The sequence below is a fragment of the Thalia democratica genome, chromosome 7 (genome assembly GCF_965202585.1).
Source record: "Thalia democratica chromosome 7, ktThaDemo2.hap1.1, whole genome shotgun sequence".
Lineage (NCBI taxonomy): Eukaryota > Metazoa > Chordata > Thaliacea > Salpida > Salpidae > Thalia > Thalia democratica.
Genome location: NC_139171.1, coordinates 24,269,918 through 24,291,047, shown reverse-complemented (window position 1 = coordinate 24,291,047; position 21,130 = coordinate 24,269,918). Strand labels below are relative to the sequence as shown.

Genomic DNA, 21,130 nt, shown 5'->3' with positions numbered 1-21,130 from the left:
CTTTCATATAAAAGCCAAAGTTAATTTTTGTAAAAAAAATGTTGGAACCCTTCTATGGCTATAACAGATTCAAAAAATTAAAAATATAAATCAGAAAAAAATATTACAGTTAATTTGTGCACTTTGTCTTAAACAATTGGACAAAATTCATTTGCAAATGTTAAATTTTTGACTTAATCCAAAAAAATAATAAACTTTTTACAGACAATCAAAGAAGAGACACCCGAGTTCGCATTATCTGCAGCATACCTGAGTAACTTTCAGATAACCTCTGACATCTGTGGAAAGCTAGGTTTTGGTTGCTGCAATTACATCTGTTGCAACTACGACAACCTCTCCGTTGTTCACTATAGCAAGTTTGTTACATTTGTATTTTATTATTGTGAATTCACTTGTTACAGAGTTGCCAAAACACCTGGAAACCTGTAAAAACCTGGAATTTAAAAAGTTTTGAAAAAACTATAATTTTTAACAATTTTACATGCCCAGTAGTTAATTTGACACAAAAAATCTATCACATAAAAAAAAAAATTTGTCATCAAGAGTTTTTTTATTAAAAAAACACATTTTTAGTACCTTAACAGTAACTTTTTAATGTTTTCGTACTATACAGTTTACCTTAAACTTAACTTTAAAATATAAGTAAACCTAAAAATGAGTACTTTTAAAAACCTGGAGGAAATTTTGAAAATCTTGAAAAAACTTGCCAATAAAGTTAGGAAACCCAGTTGTTATTAAATTTTATCATATTTGTTGACCTTTGTAAAAGTATACTGTTTTTTTATCTTGGTATGTTTTTATAAATTTGAATTTTTTTTGTTGTTATTTCATTTATAATTTTTCATTATGATTTGCACATTTTTTTTTAACTCAGTAAAAAAACTTTTTTGTTCTTGTCTTTAAATTGTAATGACTAACTGTATAACATTTAATTTTTAGATATTGTTAGTTAAATTTTATGTAACTTAGAAATTTTAATGTGGTTATATGTTATACATTAGCAATTTATTAATTATAAAAGTTATACAATAATATTGAACACTTACACCATTCTTACTAAATAGTTATAGTAGAGTTAAACATAGTAGTAGTAGCAGTACATCATTCATTTTGTAAACTGTTATTATCGATTGAACTGCATTTTTTACAAAATGGTTGGTCATACCAACTTGATCATCTGACCACAGGCGTTTTGTAAACTGAGACCAGTTTTGTTCTGATGATCGAATTGGTATGATCAACCCTTTTGTTAAACTTGAGCTAGTCTCACAGCATACAAAAGTTCAGGCTTCTTCTCTGCAGACTTTTGCTGATGTTATTGTTAACTGCACATTTAGTCAATATTTATTTAAAATTTGTTTTATTGAAAAAAAAAAATTAACTTTCATGCTCTCTCAAATTGAAAAAAAGAAGGAATGTTTATAGAAAGTAGGTAGAACACAAAGTTAAAGGTTGCCACATACTCAGGATAACTCAGTACATTTTAAATTTTTTAAAATCTCATGCTAACTAAAGATAAATTTTGTGTTTTTTTATAAAAACTCAGGATAGTTTCAAGATTTTCTAGAAATCTATTTACATTTTATTTCAAAGTTTTGAATGGGATTTAGTTGATTTAGTTTAATATGTTCAGGGTTGCCAAAAAACATGGAGTTATTGAAAAACCTGGAATTAGACAATTTAGGCTACAAAAGCTTGGAAAAATCTTGAATTTTAGAAATTTTGAACAAAATTACTACAAAACCTGGAAGAACCTGAAATATTTAACAATTTTTACTTGTTAAGTAGTTAAATTTAACATAAAAAATCTATTATTATATAAATACTTTTTTTAGTCATTGCTAAAGCTCTTTTTTATTAAAAAACATCTTAAAGTAGCTTTACAGTGTTTTTCAATGTTTTTATACTACTTAACACAGTTTTTTACCTTAAACTTAACTTTACTCTAAGATAGACCCAATACTTTTCAAAAACTTGAAAGAAATTAAAAAAACCTGGAAGAAATTTCTCAAAAAATTTTGGCAACCCTGTAAGTTATTATTTTATATAAATTTACCTACTTATAAACTAAATGTAGATGCATATTTATAAACAATTTTTTTTTATTTAAATAGAAAATAAGCATAAGGTATATAATTTTGTGCCGGAGGTGTATATTTTTTAAAGGATTTTTAAAAACTCCGGATAGTTTAATGTCACTCAGGACAGTTTTTGAACACTCAGGATAGTTTTAGACTTTAAGAGGGGCAACCTTGTAAAATGAGTTAATAATCTTAAAATAACCTAACTTACTATATGGGTTATTGATTTTTTTTACTATAATTGTGAACAATTTTTTTAAAACTTAGTCAATGGTATGCCTAAACCAGTTTTGATGCAAAAAAAATTATTGAATTAAATAATTTTCTATTATCATGTTTATATTACTTTATAAAACAGTCATTCACTTTAGTAATTTTAGCCATAAAATACAAGTAAAACAGAGAAGTTCATAATCATTCAATTTTGTAATGTATACCTATGAAATACATGTTAAATAGGCTAGTTCATGATCATTCACTTTTATAATAAATACCCATAAAATAAATGTAGAATATGCTACTTGAAAATCATTCAATATTTTTTTTCCTTAAAAAGTACTAACCACTTGATCTCTCACAAATACAAAAAAATAAACTTTTGTACTTTAAACTTTAAGTTTTAAGATTATTTAATTTGATTATAAACTTATAATTTTATTTAAGTAGATAAAAAAGCACTTAGGGCTATTAAGGGAAAGTACTTAAAAACAAACTAGTTATATAAATTGAAGTATAAATTCTAAAATATTTGTTATATAACAAAATTTATAAATATGTCTTTTGAAACAAGGTGACAAAGTTTTTAAGTTTTCCAACACAAATATATTGAAAGGAAATATTCTTTATGCATTTTTCAGGGAGACCATTTTGCCTGTAAACTTGGAAATACCTGGAATAGTCTTAAATTTTAAACAAAAATTACAAAAAAACCTGGAATAGACTTGTATTTTGAACAATGTTTCTATTAGAAAATTCTCAATTTTAGATTAATTAAGGGTTACATGACAATTCAAATTCAGACAACTCAAAATCCAACAATTCAAGTTCTTATAAAAAAATTAAAAGACTGAATCTCAAAAATTAGTATAAATTTGAATGAAAAAAATATGTATATAGAACTTATTAAAATCTACAAGCCATTTTTTATTTTCTTGAAAAACTTTAAATATTTAAAGATATTTTAAAATTACTAAAAATATCTATGTTTTTTACTTCATTTAAGTCATATCTCAAAAAAATATTTAATGTTTTGCTAAAAGAAAAAAATGGCTTGAGATATTTATATGACCTACGTATGTATTTTTTATATTTGCCAAATATACACTTGTTTAGTCGTGGCCTCTAATTTTTTTTTAGAATTTGATTATTAGAAATGAACTGTCCAAATTTGAATAGTCAGGCACCCTAAATAAGAAACAACTGTTACATAAGACGAAAAGTTTAAGTGTTTTTATGGTTAAATTTATAATGAGAAAAGTTGTAGAGCAATCATTTTAGTAGTTTTATATAGTTAAAAATATTTGTTTACTCAAACTTAAGTTTCTACTTAAAAGGACAAGAAAACTTGTTCATTAAAACTTTTGAAGAAATTTATATTAAATTATTGTACAGGCCACCCTGCTATTTTTTTCTAAGTTTGAAAGAGCATATTCATTTAATCCTTGTTTTTTTTTTGCTAGAAAACTAAAGTTGTCAGTTTTTTGAAAATTCAGCAAGAAAATATAAGTGTTGTAGCATCTCAAAATTTAAAAGTTTAACTATCTTGTAAGTACAACATACAAAAGTTGTTATTAATAATACACAAAACTTATGAAGGAAATAGTAAACCTGCAGTATAATTTTTTTTAAGATTAAGAAAGTTTGAAAAAGGGTTGTTTAAAAAGTTTAATTAAAAATATGTAGTACTTTTCACTGTTTTTGTCTTTCCAAACATACCTACTGAAGTCCTAGACTTATAATTTACTTATATCAAAAATACTTTGAATTTGAAAAACAATATTAAGTAACTACTACCTTTAAAAAGATCGCTAATTTAAAATGAATTGTCATTATTTTATTTAAAAAACGATCATAAAAAATACTTTATCGGTTGATGTCCTTTTTGCACAAAGGGACCTGACCCTATCTGTTACTCTAACAGTTAATCCTGTCCCTAACCTTAAACTGACCCTAAATCTTGTGCAAAAGTGACTACTCTTCCCACTTATTGTAGTATCATACATTCTAGTATTCAATAATTCTAATAATTCACAAAAATAACATAATATCAATAATATCAAGAAATTAAGTAAGAATACCTTATTTCACCTTAAATATTAATGTTTTAATAATTAATATAAACAGAAAGCACTTGATAATATCCTACATTGCCACCGAAGACAGCAACTTGGGTCAGATATTGAATTTGCACAAAGAAGTTTATCCATACCTGCGCTCAATTGAAGACATTGTTGAAAAGTTTGAATAAAATGGCATCTCCACGGCCTGTAAAGGTATAGGGATAATTGTTTTAAAATTGTTAGTGTATAAACAACTAGAAAGTTTTTTGTAGGTTAATAGTTTAAAAACAAAAGTAATGTTCTTTAAAACTTTATTCTTTTAAAACTAGTTTAACAATCCGTTTTTGAAGTTACTTTTTATTTTATAGATTCGGTGTTTGTTTTAATATAACTAAAAATAGTTTTTCAAAGAGAAGTTTAGTTTTCACTGTTTGTATATGATTAAGTATGAAATGTTTCTTAAGGAATTCAGTATCAAATGATACTTAAAATTAGCTTAGCAAAAAGAATAATTAAAATCACTTGAAGTTAATATATCTAACTATAATAAGTTATTGTCTGAATTGAAAGGTATTAGTATTTTGCAGAAATATACTTATAATTGCTACTAACAATATATATTTGATTATCTAATTTGATATAAGTTTTATATCAGTTGTTATACCTGAGTTTTACCTCATATTGTTGTAAAAAAAGATTGTTCATTTATTGTTTTCATTTAAGGACACATTTTCCTAAACTACTTAAATGGAACATTTTTCTTTTTCTCATTAGACTTTATAATTACCATATTTGTGTTATATATGATTATATTTTATTTTAAGTCTTCTAATTAAACCATATGAAAATAGGCCTTTTGTTAGGCCTTAAGTGTTTTATAAAAGTTAAGACTACAGTTTAACTTTAACAATTTATATTGTTTCACATAATTAAAAACACTTTTTACTTTATTTATCTCAACAATTAGATGTTGTTTTATATATTAAAGTAACTTGTCTAAAATTAATATTTAGTTTAATGTAAAAACTATAAAAGTTATTGAAACTTTAAACTATAAACAACTGTTAATAACTGTAAACAATTGAAACTATAAACAAAAAATTCATTTTTTAGTTTATTTAATTACTAACGAGCTCTTTGATAGTAATATAAGTTACAAAAAAGTTTTGTAAAAAAAAAAACAATTAAAATAATAAGTTTTTTTATTATCCGTACAGATGGTGGTGAATGAAGTGAAGGAGAAATTCGCCACCATCATTTCCACCATCACCTCCCCGAAAAAATCCCCCGATTCAAAACAAGTAAGTCGAAAAAGGAAGCTGGTTGGAAGTGATGAAAATGTTGACGACTCTTCATCGCCATCAAGTGATAAGATGAACAGCAGGTCACTTGAGGATTTCTACAAGAGACTCAAGACCTTCACTGTTAGTTGACTGAATATGAAGTCTTATTTTTTAAACATATTAATTTGTTTGCTTAAATACTGAGTTCAACCATTTTAACTTTTTTTTTTATCATGTTTATCTAAATTGTTATTAAAAGTTTCTCTGTTTAAGCTACCTCTATCTTAGTATTCATTAAAACTATTAGTTTGAGTGCTGATAAAAGTTATAGTTGATATACCACCTCTAACACTAACATCATTATGACTTATCTCACTACTAGCGCTACTAAAATACTACATCAAAAGCTTAAAGTGCTGACAAGCTTCACATTTTAAATACTTTAGTAATCAACAGGCAAGCGAGTGGTTCGGCAAACAATTGTGTTTATCGCCATACGTGATGTAACAATTAACACTAATACTACTCACAATAAACTATTATTACGTCATAACAGGCGAGCGAGTGGTTCGGAAAACCGTTGTGTTTATCGCCATACGTGATGGCATCTTACGGTTGGTACTTGCTGAAGGAAGACGTAGTCATGTGCGCAAGCTGCAATAAAATGTTCGTTGTTGACCTTCCCTGGAGCGGCTCTGAGAACTGTTTGTTTTAGTTTAATTAAACTACATATAACTATGTTTTCAGAATCATAAATTTGATGTAACAAAAAACAGTTTACGTTAAATTATCTGTTTTTACAAATTTCTTCAACAGACGCATCAGAGGTGCTGAAGTGCGTGGAAAACATCAGGGGCAAGAAAAGTAAAATGTGCGCGTGGGTTAACGCTCACGTGGCGCCCACTAATGTTCAGGATGGCGATCAGTTTCAATCCAGGGTAAATTCCCTTGTTCAGTTGGGCGACAAGCTGCCTCACATCAGCGATGAAGTTCTCAAACAAATTGTCAGTTTTCTTAGTCTGCTTTTTTTAAGCTGTTTGTATTAGTTTTGTGCTTTTTTTTTAATTTTGCTAATTTCCAAACAAGTTATTAGGTTTATTTTTAGCAAATATTGATTTTAAGATGTTGTTACTTGTTTAAAGTCTGTTATACTCTGTAGATAAAACAGAGCAACATATGTAAATTTAATAAAAAAGACACTTGAAAGGTAAATCTGTTTTCTGTAACAAGTACTCTACGTCTGTCTATTAACGTTTTGTCTAACTGTTTCTTACACGAAAATTACTAATTTAACCCAAAGAAAATCCCAATAAGTTTGTGCGCTACTGTTATGTAATGTTTAATCCTATTTAAATAAATAAAAAATGTTGAATGTTAAACTTGAAAGCATCTTAGCTTGAATTTTCACCGCAGCGAGTGATTATTTTTATTTTTGAAACGTCTAAACTTTACTATCATTAACCAGGAGGTGAGCAGGGATGAAGTTATACAAATTCACTCGACCGTGAAAATTGATGACGTGAATTCCGATGACGTCATTGTGTCAGCGGTGGTGCTCGCCATGTGCGGGTGGGAGAAAAGGTTGGTCGTTTTTTTATATGTTTTTTGCTAGTTTATATGAATGCTTAACACTGGTAGTGATTAAATCTGAAAAAATCGTTTTTTTTTTGTAATGTATCTGTTATTAAAATTTAAGAAATTCTTTTTTCAATAACTTCTTTCACAAAATTTGTGCGCGTAAATAGCGTAGTGACGTAGTTGTTCTGCTATCACGACTGTCTTTATTAAATATTTAATCAAACAATACAAAGAATCCTAAACTCAGTGTGAGTTTAGGATTTAGTCAATTTTTACCTACCTTTCATAAAAGACAAATTATAAAAATAACGTAAGTTGAATAAAAACTCTGTAAATATCAAAACTACGCCTTGCAATGATGTAGGCAGATACGATTATAGTTAATAGTTTAATCGCATTCATAATAATTTCATTTCATACAAATATAATATATAATATATATAATTTATACTTTTTTGATACCTAACAACTTGTTACATCATGCAAGTATTTTACTCGTATGTGAACAAATAAAAAAAGTAGCATTAAACGTGTTTATTATTCTCATTTTAGTTTTTTTTATATATAAGTTAAAAAATATCTAGTTGTGCTTATTATTGTAAAACGTTTACATATTAAAAAGCTATATGTTTTATCAATTGTACGGTCTTTTTTTAGTTGTATTGAATATAAAAAACAACTTTTCAATTCAAAGCTAAGTCAAATGTTTTCGTATATATTCGTGCTTGAAGCAAAACAAATTATAATTTTATTTTTTACTTTAATTTTTGCCTTTTGAATTGTGTTTAGTACTAAAACATTAGCTTTTTGACTTATATACTTGGTAAAGTAAAAATTATGTTTTTTTTTTATTTTTTAAGTAGTTTTAGTTAGTCAAAAATTAAAATAAAAAATGTCAAAATCGGCTTAATTGTAGATAGTTTTATACATTTGTTGTTAGTGATGCGTAAATATGTATATTATTTTACTTCATGTTTGTACTTTGTTGAATGCTAAAAATATTTTTATCTTTTGTTTGTAGAAAATATTAAGAGAAACTTTATATAAAAATTTTTGCTTGAGAGCCGCCATTTTTTAAATGTTAAATTTATGTGTATTCTTTATATTATTTATATTTTTTACAAATCTTAATTTTTTTATTTAATAATGATTGTTTTTTATTTAACAATTTACAAGCATAATGTTTTTGAACATCAAAGAGTATATTATTAAGCAGTAGTTAATAAAGTATTTAGAAGTTTGGTTCTTGAAAAGTTATAGTTATGCTTTTTATTTTTATACTTTTATGTGAAACATAAAACTAATACTGATACTTAGTTTTTTGATGTAAATCCAATACTTTTCAAGGCCAAACAAGTTTATTATAAGTTGAAAAAGATTCAGCTTAAGTTGTTTTTAATAGAATATGTTTAAATATGTGTAGTTAGTAGAAACCAATATTAATTAGCAAAATAGATATTTATATCTCAATGTTTGCCTTAAATTCAATATATTTGATGTTATAAAACTATTCCTAGTTTAATGAAAATACCTTTTAGCCTTTTTAATCAAACACGTCTGTATTTCGGTTTCATTCAAAGTTTATTTTACTTATCTATGTAAAAACTCGAAGATATTCTAATTTCGTTTTAACTCGAAAACTGTTTGGTGACGTCATGTACATATTACCACAACATTTTTCATTAAATTAGTACTATATATAAAATCCATCATGTAACACATTGTTTTTGCAACCTTCACGTAGTAATTTTAACGAGCTAAAGACTCGTAGTATTCCAAAACTGCCTTAAGTGACCTTTAATTATCAAAGCCTCACTACTTTATAATGCTAAACGCCTCAATCTTAAAATACATATAATTAGAAAATGTTTTAAGTTCCAATTAGGTTATACAACGCTTACCTGACCTATAAGTGTTTTTTATTATCGTTTTAGGTGTAATTAGTGATGATACTAAGTTTTTGTTTTAAAATTTTAAATAACGTCTTTAATTTGGATTTTTTTCGACTTAACAACTTATTTAAACTTTTGATCTCATTTAGAACAATATAATAAAGGTAAACTTTTCAGTTTTAAAATTTTTCTTTTTATTTGACAATTTACATGCATAGTGTTTGTGAAAATCAAATAAAATAAGCAACAAGTTATTGAAAGTTTTTATATGCTTAATTAGTACTTTATTTAATTCTACTTACACGGTTGTCAAAAATCCTGGAGTCCTGACAAAACGTGGAATTTGAAAATTTAGGCTAAAATTATTAAAAAACCTTGGATTTTGAACAAAAATCTTAAAACTTGTAATTTTAAGCAATTTTTAAATGTTAAGCAGTAATACTTTGATCACAAAAGTCTATCGTATAGATAAAAAACTTGTCATCATAATTTTTTTTTCTTAAGAAATACATTTAAAGAAGCTTTAACATATCTTTTCAATGTTGTTATACTATTTAACACAATTTTTTTACCTTAAAACTAATTTATAATGAAAATATATCCTAAAATATCTTTTTTTAAAAATCTGGAAGAAATTTTGAAAAACTGGAGAAAATTTGCCAAAAACATTTGGTAACCCTTTACTTTTGATTTATTTTTTAATTTCTATCTAAAACTCGATGTTATTGTTTTTTCTACAGTTACTGGTACTGTTCTAAGTTAAATAATTTTTTAGAAGGTTAAACAAATTCGGTTTTTAATGTATATAATCCCATTCTATAAAAATAAGCAAATCGTTACTACTTTAGTATTACGTAGAACAAGCTAATACCAAGTAAAATATATTTTAAAGCAAAAGTTTGTTGTCAAAGGTCAATACTTTGTATATTTTTTTAACTTTACGTAGTTAACATTAAACAATATTTTAAATTCATTAGTTTTTCTAATCAAACGACGTCTGTGTTTTGTTCATTTTGTTCAATATATTTTTTTTTTGAAAGCAGCAAGATTGTCTGATTTCATTTTAGCACCAAACTTGTTTAGTGACGTCATATGTGTATTACAGCAAGCCTTTGTATCAAATTGATATTAATATTTTAGACCACCGTTAGACCGTAGTGGATCCATTTCAGTAACAAATTTAAATTTAACGAGTGAAATATGCTCGCACCAATCTTAACTCGTTTAAATTAAATAAAACTACACTACTGGTTGCTTGCTAAACAATTTAAATTAAGTATACAGTTGGGAAATATGTTTGTTTAAATTAACACTAATAATGCTTACCTGTCTTATTAAGGTTTTTTCACTATAATTGTGATATATTATGTCACTCACTCATTTCACTTTAGTTTATTTAAACTTTAAATATAGATTATATATGTTTAAGGTCAAACAAAAGACACATATTTTTGTACCACATATTTAGTTAATGCCAAGTAAAATGTTTTTTTTTTCTCTTTTTTTATGGTCGTCAATAATCTTTAATGTTACTTTATTTTTTAAACTTTATTTTAAAAATTTCTTTTAGCTGAAATTATCAAACTACGTTGATCTTTTAAATTTATAACAAATATTATATTTGTTTATATGAAAGCTCTCTAGTTTATTTTTATTTAAGTAGTAACTGCGAAATGCAAGAAAACTAGTTAGTGACGTGATGTGTATATTCCCTCAAACTATTGTCTTAGATACTTGTTTATTATGAAGTTTAACACTGAAAAATGTATTTGGTGTCTATTAGTCAACAGTTAAAAGGAGCGCGAACAGTTTGCTCTACTTTCTTATATAAATAAAAACACATACTACTTATTTGTTTTTTCATAATGCTTGCCTGCTGAAGAATTAAAATGCTTCATACATGCTTACATAGAGTTATGATAGTGTTTTGCTTATTGTAATGTTTTTTTAGCTCTCTAAAACTGATCAGGTATTATTTTTCTAATTTTAAGCTGACTTATGTAATCTTACTTTTCCTATAAAAATTCATTTACTTGCAAATGAATAAATGTCATCTTTAAAAATTAGAAAAGATAAAACGCGTTTGTCAATTTTTTTCTATTTGAAAGTGTTTTTCAAATTAACTATCTATTCTGAGCACTATATTCCAATTTTACTATTTAACAGTGTAAACCAACTAGTTGAAATGCAAACTATTATTTTATGATTGATTAGTGTTATGATATTATTTATTTAGTAATATTTTATTATGTTCAACAGTGAAAACGAACTAGTCGAAATGAAAGTTATTATTTAATATTTATTTAGTAATATTTTATTATGTTCAACAGTGAAAACGAACTAGTCGAAATGAAAGTTATTATTTAATATTTATTTAGTAATATTTTATTATATTCAACAGTGAAAACGAACTAGTCGAAATGAAAGTTGTTATTTAATATTTATTTAGTAATATTTTATTATATTCAACAGTGAAAACGAACTAGTCGAAATGAAAATTATTATTTAATATTTATTTAGTAATATTTTATTATATTCAACAGTGAAAACGAACTAGTCGAAATGAAAGTTATTATTTAATATTTATTTAGTAATATTTTATTATATTCAACAGTGAAAACGAACTAGTTGAAATGCAAATTATTATTTAATATTTATTTAGTAATATTTTATTATATTCAACAGTGAAAACGAACTAGTTGAAATGAAAGTTATTATTTAATATTTATTTAGTAATATTTTATTATATTCAACAGTGAAAACGAACTAGTTGAAATGCAAATTATTATTTAATATTTATTTAGTAATATTTTATTATATTCAACAGTGAAAACGAACTAGTTGAAATGAAAGTTATTATTTAATATTTATTTAGTAATATTTTATTATATTCAACAGTGAAAACGAACTAGTTGAAATGCAAATTATTATTTAATATTTATTTAGTAATATTTTATTATATTCAACAGTGAAAACGAACTAGTTGAAATGCAAATTATTATTTAATATTTATTTAGTAATATTTTATTATATTCAACAGTGAAAACGAACTAGTTGAAATGCTCACTTGCAAACTGACCATGCAGAATATTGGTTTGTGGGGAATTACCTCGATTGAAAGTAAAAATGTTGGCAAATCACCGAAACCAAGAAGAGGAAAGAGAAGATCCGGTGGGAAGGAAAGTGATGATAAAAAGGTTTGAAGTTTTAAGATCAAGCATTAGTAACTTTTCTTAACCTTAAAGCAAACAATTAAAATATTTTTAATAGATTTATTAAAGGTTTAAAATTATTAGCTTTGAATGTAGAGTCAAATTAGAAACTGATTATTTGGTTAAACATTTTACAAGAATAATTTTGTTGAGAAATAGTAAAAATATTAAACAAAACTTTCTAAAGCTGACTAAATACTTATCGACAGCTTATGTTATATTTTAAAAAAATAAGATATAAAATACTTTTAAAACTGCACAGCAGTTTCAAAACGTAAGTTATCTAAAAAGATGTTAGTACAACTAATGAAGTGATTGACAACATTGTTATACCTTATTTACAAAAAATTATTAAATATTTTCTTTTAATCTATAACATTATCTATAATATCTTTTTCATACTAAAAGCAAACAAGCTGGTCTAATTAACTTAAATTCTTAATGAAATCCACAAAATTGACTAATAATTAATATTTAACAGCAAGTAGAGACGAGATTATTTCACCCGCTTGATGAGCACTACATATGGTCACCTTGGATTTGTAACATGAATATCAACAACTTGTTTGTAAGTTTTATTAGTTTGCTTAGTTGTTATAGTATGTATAGATTATATTAAACAAGTTAAGTTTTATTGGCTTTGATTCATTCAGAAATTTAAAAGTTTACATGTTTTTTTATAATCAAAACTATTAATATTTCTATATTGATATCACCAAATGCATACATTTAACAGCGAAATATAAATAAAAGTAATTTGGGCACCAAAGTTTTTGTATTTATTACAGGGTTGCCACATTACCTGGAATCCTGGAAAAACCTGAAATTTGACTATTTAGGTAAAAAAAACCTGAAAAAACCTGGAATTTTTAAGAATTTTAACATGTTCAGTAGTAAAATTTCGGTTTGACCCAAAAAATTATCATATAGAAAAAAAAAATTTGTCATCAACAAAAATTTTTTTACTTAAAAAACACATTTTAAGTAGCTGAACAGTATCTTTTCAATCTTTTTATACTATTTAACACAGTTTCTTACTTTAAATTTAACTTTAAACTAAAAATAGACCCAAAAATGTGTTCTTTTAAAAACCTGGAAGAAATTTGAAAAAACCTGGAAAAAAATTTTAAAAAACGAGTGGCAACCCTGTTATTAGCATGTACTAAACTAATGTATAGCAAATTTAGGTTTAATTTAGAAAAGTCATACGAAATTACATCACTTTTATATTAAAGCTTGCAACAAAAAATTTGCAATCGCAGTTCAATGCGTATTTTTTATGTAAATTTTTATAGTATTATAACTTATTTTAAATTAAAAATTTAAAGTTCTCGACCTAAATGTCTTTAGGGAGATTTTTATTTATCGTTTGTAGTAATAGTTTGTTAGTTATAAACTGTTAAAATAGATATTGGGTAGATTTTTCATGTAAAACTTCCATGTACACTTATTGCTTATACTAAGCTTGCTTATTTTGAACATATTTGCCTGAAACAAAACTTTCAACTAACCAAAATGTCAAATCAACAAAAATATACCTGAACTTTTGGCTTCATATCTCATAAGCTTGTTTATTCTGCCATGTAGTTTATTGAGTTTGAAGTACAGTAACCTCTCGCTTATTTACGCACATTGTGTCCACAGAAAAAGTGCGTAAAGATATGAGAGATCGTAAAGAAACGAGAGGTACCAAATATACTCACTATAATGGCTGATTTTTAATATTGCTTCTAATTAAAAGCAGACTGGGCACTTTCCCACTTTTAACTATTTGTTTACTTAATTTATAAATATGAAAACAATAGATAAAATTACGCATATATTAAAAAAAAGGATTTGAAGTTCTAAAAAATAATAATACGAGTAGAAATAGTTTTACTATTTTAATAATAAGTAGAAATTACTATTATTTATATGTGACATTTATATTCTTTTCTACTTAGCAAATTCAATTTATAATTAAGCATTTGTTTACAATTATAAAATGGTGTTTATTAATATATAGGGCAAGACTGCTGTATTATTTCTTTGTGTTTTAAACTCTCATTATTTTATTATTAAATACAGTCATGTTTATTTCAGAATTTTGATTTAATCTCTTATTGTTAACAAAATTTCTGATATACTGAGGTATAACTAAATGTTTATCAATTAGTCAAGGAACATAAATTTACAAAGTCTAAAGATATAGAGAGGTGTCTTAGCATTCAAAAACATATTTTAATTCAAAAATATTCATTAAACCTAATTTGTGCAGTGTTAAAAAAATGAAAGTTTTTATTTTCTGAATTTTATAGAATTCTGAAATGCGTAACTAAACGAGAGTGCGTAACGTCACAAGTGCGTAAAGATCCGAGAGGTTACTGTAAATCAACTTTCTAATATTCACTAATAACACTTACTAATGATGTTTTGTTTTCCAGGAAAACCCGCTTCAGTTCGGTATTGATGACGCAACTTCCACATGCGGATGGAAGTCACTCAAGCGTGCATTGATGACGTCACACAACAAAACAACCAATCAGAAGCTCGATTCTCAAAAAGCTTTTGAACGAGCCGACAAGTTGTTAAGCAGCTGGGATTCTCCATATTTGAAGAAAAATAAATACTTGAAATTATCTTGATTTTTTTTTGCAGTTAATGATATTCCAAGTACTAGTATAAATTTTTTAAAATGGTTTTTCGAAATAGTGTGATGTCTTAACTGAGTTTTATGCTAACTTTTAGTTTTTGATACTTTATTTTTATTCTAAACTGTCTAAGAAGCAGTATTGCAGACATGGTTTTTATTTAAAATTCCAAAGGTTTTTTGTTGATTTTAAAAGTTGATTCAAGATATATATGTATTAATATTATATAGATTTTTATCTATAGATAAATGATTATGTTGTTTACATTTAATAAGTGAACTTGTTTTTTTTTTAAATAAAAGTTTCACTAATTATAAATAAATAAGTTAATTTTAAAGCAGTAATTTAAGCATTTTAAAATTAAATTAAATAAATTAACTATTTAATTTTAACTTAATTAACTATTTATAAAATGATTAGTGGGTTTAATTAACTTTATTATAGAATGATTAACTAGGTTTTTTAACAAAAGACATAAGTTAATAACTTAAAACCTGTAAAAAAATATTTTAACATTAAGATTAGCAACGTATGACCCATGGGACGGGTTTAAGTCTTTGTTAATTTTAAAGTTAAAAACACAACTTTCCTTTCAAATATTTTTATTGTCATACGTTCTTAGTATTGATAGATTCAGAACTTAAATAAATTAAGTATCATCTAATAAGAAGAATAATTTTAGAATGTCTGTGTCGCAATAAATATTTTTTATGAAAGTCTGTATCACGGAGTATAAATGTTTCCACTCTAGAAAATATAACAGCATAATTGATGATTTTTTAATATTAAAGTTAGTAAATTTAATTAATATACAATTTATAGAAACAAACAATAGTTTAACTAACTTTATAGTTTTTAAGTACACCTAATCGTTATAACATTCATTTTGTCTTTTACTAAAAGCTATATATAATTTTTCAAAGCAGTGTTCACTAGAATTTTATAAAATCGTTCGAAGTTTAAATCTCGAAAAGATGTCATTCTGTTATAAGTCTTCATAGTTCGTACAACTAACTTTTGCAGAGTAGAGTTAAAGTAAAGCTTAGTCACACTATGTTCTAAATATTAAGATCATTATAATCTGATTACTTTTTAAAAGTTTTAGACATACGAGCCATAATCTTGAACCAGTTTTGTCTTCTGTGTTAATCTAGCGTTACTAGCTACCTAATTTAATTTCTCAGTCTAAACTGTATTCCCTTAAACAAGAAAAAACTACTTTCTGAACTTTATGTTACCATTTGTATATATATCTAATACAGTTGTAAAGCTTTGTTTCTTTTTTTTATATACATTTAATTTACAAAATAACTGCTTGAGTAAAGTAAAAGTTACGTGTATGGTAAAAAAAAGTATTTTATTAGACACTAAATTAATATTGAATTTTGCAATATGCAAGAACTGTTTAATTATTAATTGTTTTTAAAATTTTGACCGTATTCATATTTTATCAAATACTAAAGTTTTAGCATTATTATTTGAACCAAGCAAACAAAGATTTGGCTCAAAAATAGATTTATTTTTCTTAAAAGTTCTTTGTTTAAATTTTCTGTACTTAAAAACTAGTTATTTAGATGAGACTGATATATATTCTTTAACTTTTAGTAGTATAAAAGTTTAAATTAAAAAAAAAAAGTTAGGAATTTTGTATGAGTAAACAAAAATAAAGATACTCTTTATTTAAAAGCATACAACTTTTTAAAGTTAATTCTTTGTAAAAAAAATATACTTATCATTCACTTACTTAGGTAAACTATTTTTTATTAACACTTGTTAGCCCACAAGCTTAATTAATCTAATATTTTGGCAACTTAAATCAAATATAAAACTAATAAAAAACAATAATTTTTTTTATATACATTCAATTTTGTAAGAAGCTGGTGTCTAAATATTTAAAAAATATGAACTACTAAAGCTAAACTAGATTTTATTAGATTTACAAAAGTTGGTTTTTGGTAAATCCTAGTTTCTCAAACTTTCCCTTTGACTGAAAAATTAAACGAGTTGTTCCATTTTAAAATATCGCATACCCTTTGATAGCTAATAACACGTACTTTTTTATGCCACGTCCCTAGATATTACCCTCTATATCGCTTTCTTTAAAAAATATCATTTCAGATTATCTCTTAAGGTAAAGTTTTGAAAACCTAGCTAAATTAGCAACTTCAAAGTCAACAACTCTTCCAAAAATTTCGAAATTTACCTATTTCGCTCAGGAATTAATTATAAGCCCCGATTTACTAAAATATTCAAAATATATCAGCAATATTGCCCAGTTGGGGCATTGCTGGTTCTAAAAACAGCTGTTTGAAGTAACTACGTAACTATATTTTTACTTTTAATAGTTGAATATTGTTATAACCTAAACCAGCGAAAGTTTTTTATTTGTTATCGTTTAAACTTGTTTCTCTAAATTACTTTACACTTTTTAAACTCTTTAAATGGAGGAAAGCTTTACAAATGATTTTTAATTTAACAATTTGTGTTCAAATAACCTTCCAGTTCCAATATTTCGTATTGTTTGGTCTGAAAAATAAGTAAGTTGTTTTATTGATCAAGATAGAAAATCAACGCTAAAATATTTTATTTAAGGACGTTGTGTATGAAAAACCTTCTGATAACAAAAGTTATGTAAAATTAATAGATTTTATGATATAAGTTCGTTTTAGTAGTTAGAAGATTATGTAAAATATATTAATAAACAATTATGATTTCAGATTTTTAACGTAAAACTTTTATGATACTATTTCTAATTCATCTCGTAAAAATTTTGATAACTAGTCTGAGTTTTAAAATGTCCATAAAAGATCATTAACTGTATTAGACTTCATTTATATAAGTTTTTCGAAAGCTAAAAAACATCTAGCTAATATAAAAAAGTTTTAATGAAAAAAAAAAGACAAAAAAGTTTGTCAGATTAATAGAATTTAAATCTTGACGTACAAAAAAAATTGTTTGTATAAAACTGTTAAATATATTTTTCTGCTTTTCAGTACTTTTATAGCTTTGTATCTTGTAAATTACTAACAAGGTCTAATAAAAAAACATATCAAAGCATAATTTAGAAATTCCGAGCACTAAATAAAAAGTGTAATAAACTTATTTTATAGTTATACTCCAACATATAAAATAATGCAATGAAAACTTAGATGTTTTTGCCTTAGATAAGTTTATTTCTAGTTGAACATTAAGTTAAAATATTTTATATAATTTTTTGATATTAGAGCGTAATTTATTAAGTTTTGATTGTATGAAATAAATATTAATTGCAATATTTCTGTGTTAACCATAAATTCTTTAAATAAACTTTATAAAGCATTTTTTTTTATTTACAGTTTCAAATATATAACTTACATAAATCATTCAAATTGCCAAAAGTATACTAGTCTGTTTAAATTAATCAATAAAAAGATCCTTTGTCATTTAAAAATGTTCTCTTAACATAAAGCGAATAATAATGGACGAAATAAAACAGAATTGAAAGTAAAGCCTATACAGCTTATTTATACACCAATTATCTGTAAAAAGTTACTAACTTAAAAAAAATACAAAAGAACTATATACTATATATAAGCTCTAATACATATTTTTTTTTTATGCACTAATCGAAAAAAAAAAGTGTTCAAATTTAAAAACTATTTACTTTTGAACAATTTATTAGATTAGAACAGTTTGTACGTTGATAAAAGCAGGCAATTTAAAATTCTATCATATAAACTACAAACAAATATCGGAGTAGTTAAAGTAAAAATTTTACAATGCTAAAACAACATTATTCTTAAATGACAACTATTTGACACATATCTTTTATTGTTGCTAAAAATTTTTCAGTCAAACTTATGCCTACAGATAGGACAAGTGTTGTGTTCAGCAAACCATCCTTCAATACATTCCTGGCAGAAATAATGTTGACCATCGCAAGTAAGACGCATCATCCTTCTCCCAACATCTATGTCTTCCATACAAATACTACATTGATCACCAACATGTGTTTCCTCAGCAGTGAAAAGCTGGAATCTTCTGATCCTACTTGGAGTGAGGCCATTTTGTTCCTCGTCAGCTTGCAGTAACTCTTGCAATAAATCATCACTCTGTCCTGAAATTCCATGTAATTGTGATCAACTAATCTCTCCATTTCTTCTACATTTCCATACTCTATATAAAGTTCACTTAACCGCTTTTTGTTCTCTTCTAGTTTTTGATTTTCTTCCGTGACAAGTTTTAGCAACATATCGTCATTCTCGAAGTTTTGATGCTGAGAGTTGTTCAAAACTTATTTGTTTTGCTTTATCTCAAAATTAACCTCGGTATGCTTTCTATTACGTTTTTACTTTTCTCGTTTATTAAGTTGTGAAATTGTCCTAATTTTTCTTCATATTCTCTTATAAATCTTCTTAATTCATCAGTTTCTCTGAAGTTTTGTAGATTTGTTAAAGTATTTTCACAAAATTCATCAAGGTCTCGATATAACTGGTCTAAAGATATCTAAACAAACAACATTTTTGGTTGTCCTATATAACTAAAAAAAATCTATCATTACTTTTAATACTGAATTAGTTATGGTGCAAAATGTTATTGATATTATACAAACAACAAAAAAGTAGTTGAAAAAATTACATACTCATTTAGGTTTAAAAACTTAAAATGTATTTTTAGTTCGAATTAATTTGGCGATATTTTCCAATTAAAATAATTTAATAAGAAACTAGCATTAACAAAAAAAATAATATTTTAACTTACCTCTTTTTCGTGAGTTCTACCGGAAGCTGAATCAGAAATATTTAGCTGTAAATTTTCCATTACTTATGTGAATTATTTTCTATCAAATAATCAACTTTATGATATTTATGAGTTATTATTTTCAATTTAATAGTTGTGAATTGCTACTTATAAATATAAATTTATTGGATCTTGACAAATTGGCTCTTTTAGAAAGTAACAATTAAACATTATGAAAAATTGTACGTGCATGTTTAAGAGTTTTGTAAATTTTATTAATTATTTATATAGCTTCATTAAATTAAACTTAATACTTGTTTTATCAATACAAAAACAACTATTAGTTTCATTGAAAGAGTAGAATAGTAACATATTTTAATTTAAAATTTGAAAAACTAATAATCAAAGAAGTTTATATTTTTTTGTCTATTTCAATTACTCAAATAAGAAGTAAAATTATTAAAGTTATTGTATACAGAGTAGAGTGCTTATAAAGAATGCTACCTTTGAATTCTATGCTTAAAATTGTATTGTACGTCGCAATCATAAAAATGAAAAATCATAAAGATAAAAGTGTAGGGGAATCTGCGCTTCACTATAAATTATATAAAAAATTAAAGTAATATTATTTAATTTTTATAAGTGTCTGATCTTTAAACAAAAAACTTAAAATAAAAATAGAATAAATAAACAGTAGATTTTTATTTCTAGTACATATTAGGATGTCAAAAAAAGACACATTATCAAAATTAGCTTGAATTAAAAAAAGGGTATAAATAATTCTGGCTACAAATTATTCACTAAACAATATTATTCAGCTCGAGAAAAATAGAAGTTTATAATTTTTTCACATTTTTCTCTTTTATTGAAGGTAATTACCAAATTTACCTCAATATACAAGATTTTAAATATTTTTACAGAAAAACAACTATACTTTTTAACCTTGCTTATCAAATAAGAAAACAAAAAATATTTAATTAAAAACAATTACAGTTATTACTAAATTAATAATTACTAATTTAAACTAATATTTTTCATTTCAGTATTTAATTACTTTCCAGTTTAGTACGGCTACTCTTTTTTATTTTTATTATTTTTGTTTAATTATCTTTTATATTTTTTCTCTAAATTACTGTACACTTTTTAACCTCATAGGAAAAAACAAATAAAAATATGGAGGAAAGCTTTATAAGTGTTGTTAATTTAACAGTATTTTACTAAAAAACCTTTAACTAAGTCGTATTGTTTGGTCTGATAAATAAGCAAGTTGTTTTATTGATCAACATAAAAACCAACACTAAAAGAATTAATTTGAAGGACCTTGTGTATGAAAACGGTTCGGGTCAACAAAGTTTTGTGAAAGTAAAAAAAAAATACAATGACAATACGTTCAGAACGGTTGTTTATTGGTACTACCGAGGTTTCACTGCTAGTAGTACTTAAGGTGCAATTATGA

General features: G+C 25.0%; 1 protein-coding gene across 1 annotated transcript; it reads left to right on the top strand.

Annotated features, from left to right (window-relative positions):
* Positions 1-216: 216 nt before the first annotated feature.
* LOC145840627 (zinc finger C3HC-type protein 1-like) lies at positions 217-15,283 on the top strand. The gene is made up of 9 exons (XM_082947943.1): positions 217-356; positions 4,425-4,573; positions 5,578-5,784; positions 6,200-6,347; positions 6,460-6,647; positions 7,109-7,224; positions 12,154-12,310; positions 12,807-12,893; positions 14,749-15,283. The coding sequence occupies exons 2-9, from the start codon at positions 4,550-4,552 to the stop codon at positions 14,947-14,949; spliced, it is 1,128 nt and encodes a 375-aa protein (XP_082804069.1). The 5' UTR covers positions 217-356; positions 4,425-4,549; the 3' UTR covers positions 14,950-15,283.
* The last annotated feature ends 5,847 nt before the right edge of the window (positions 15,284-21,130 follow it).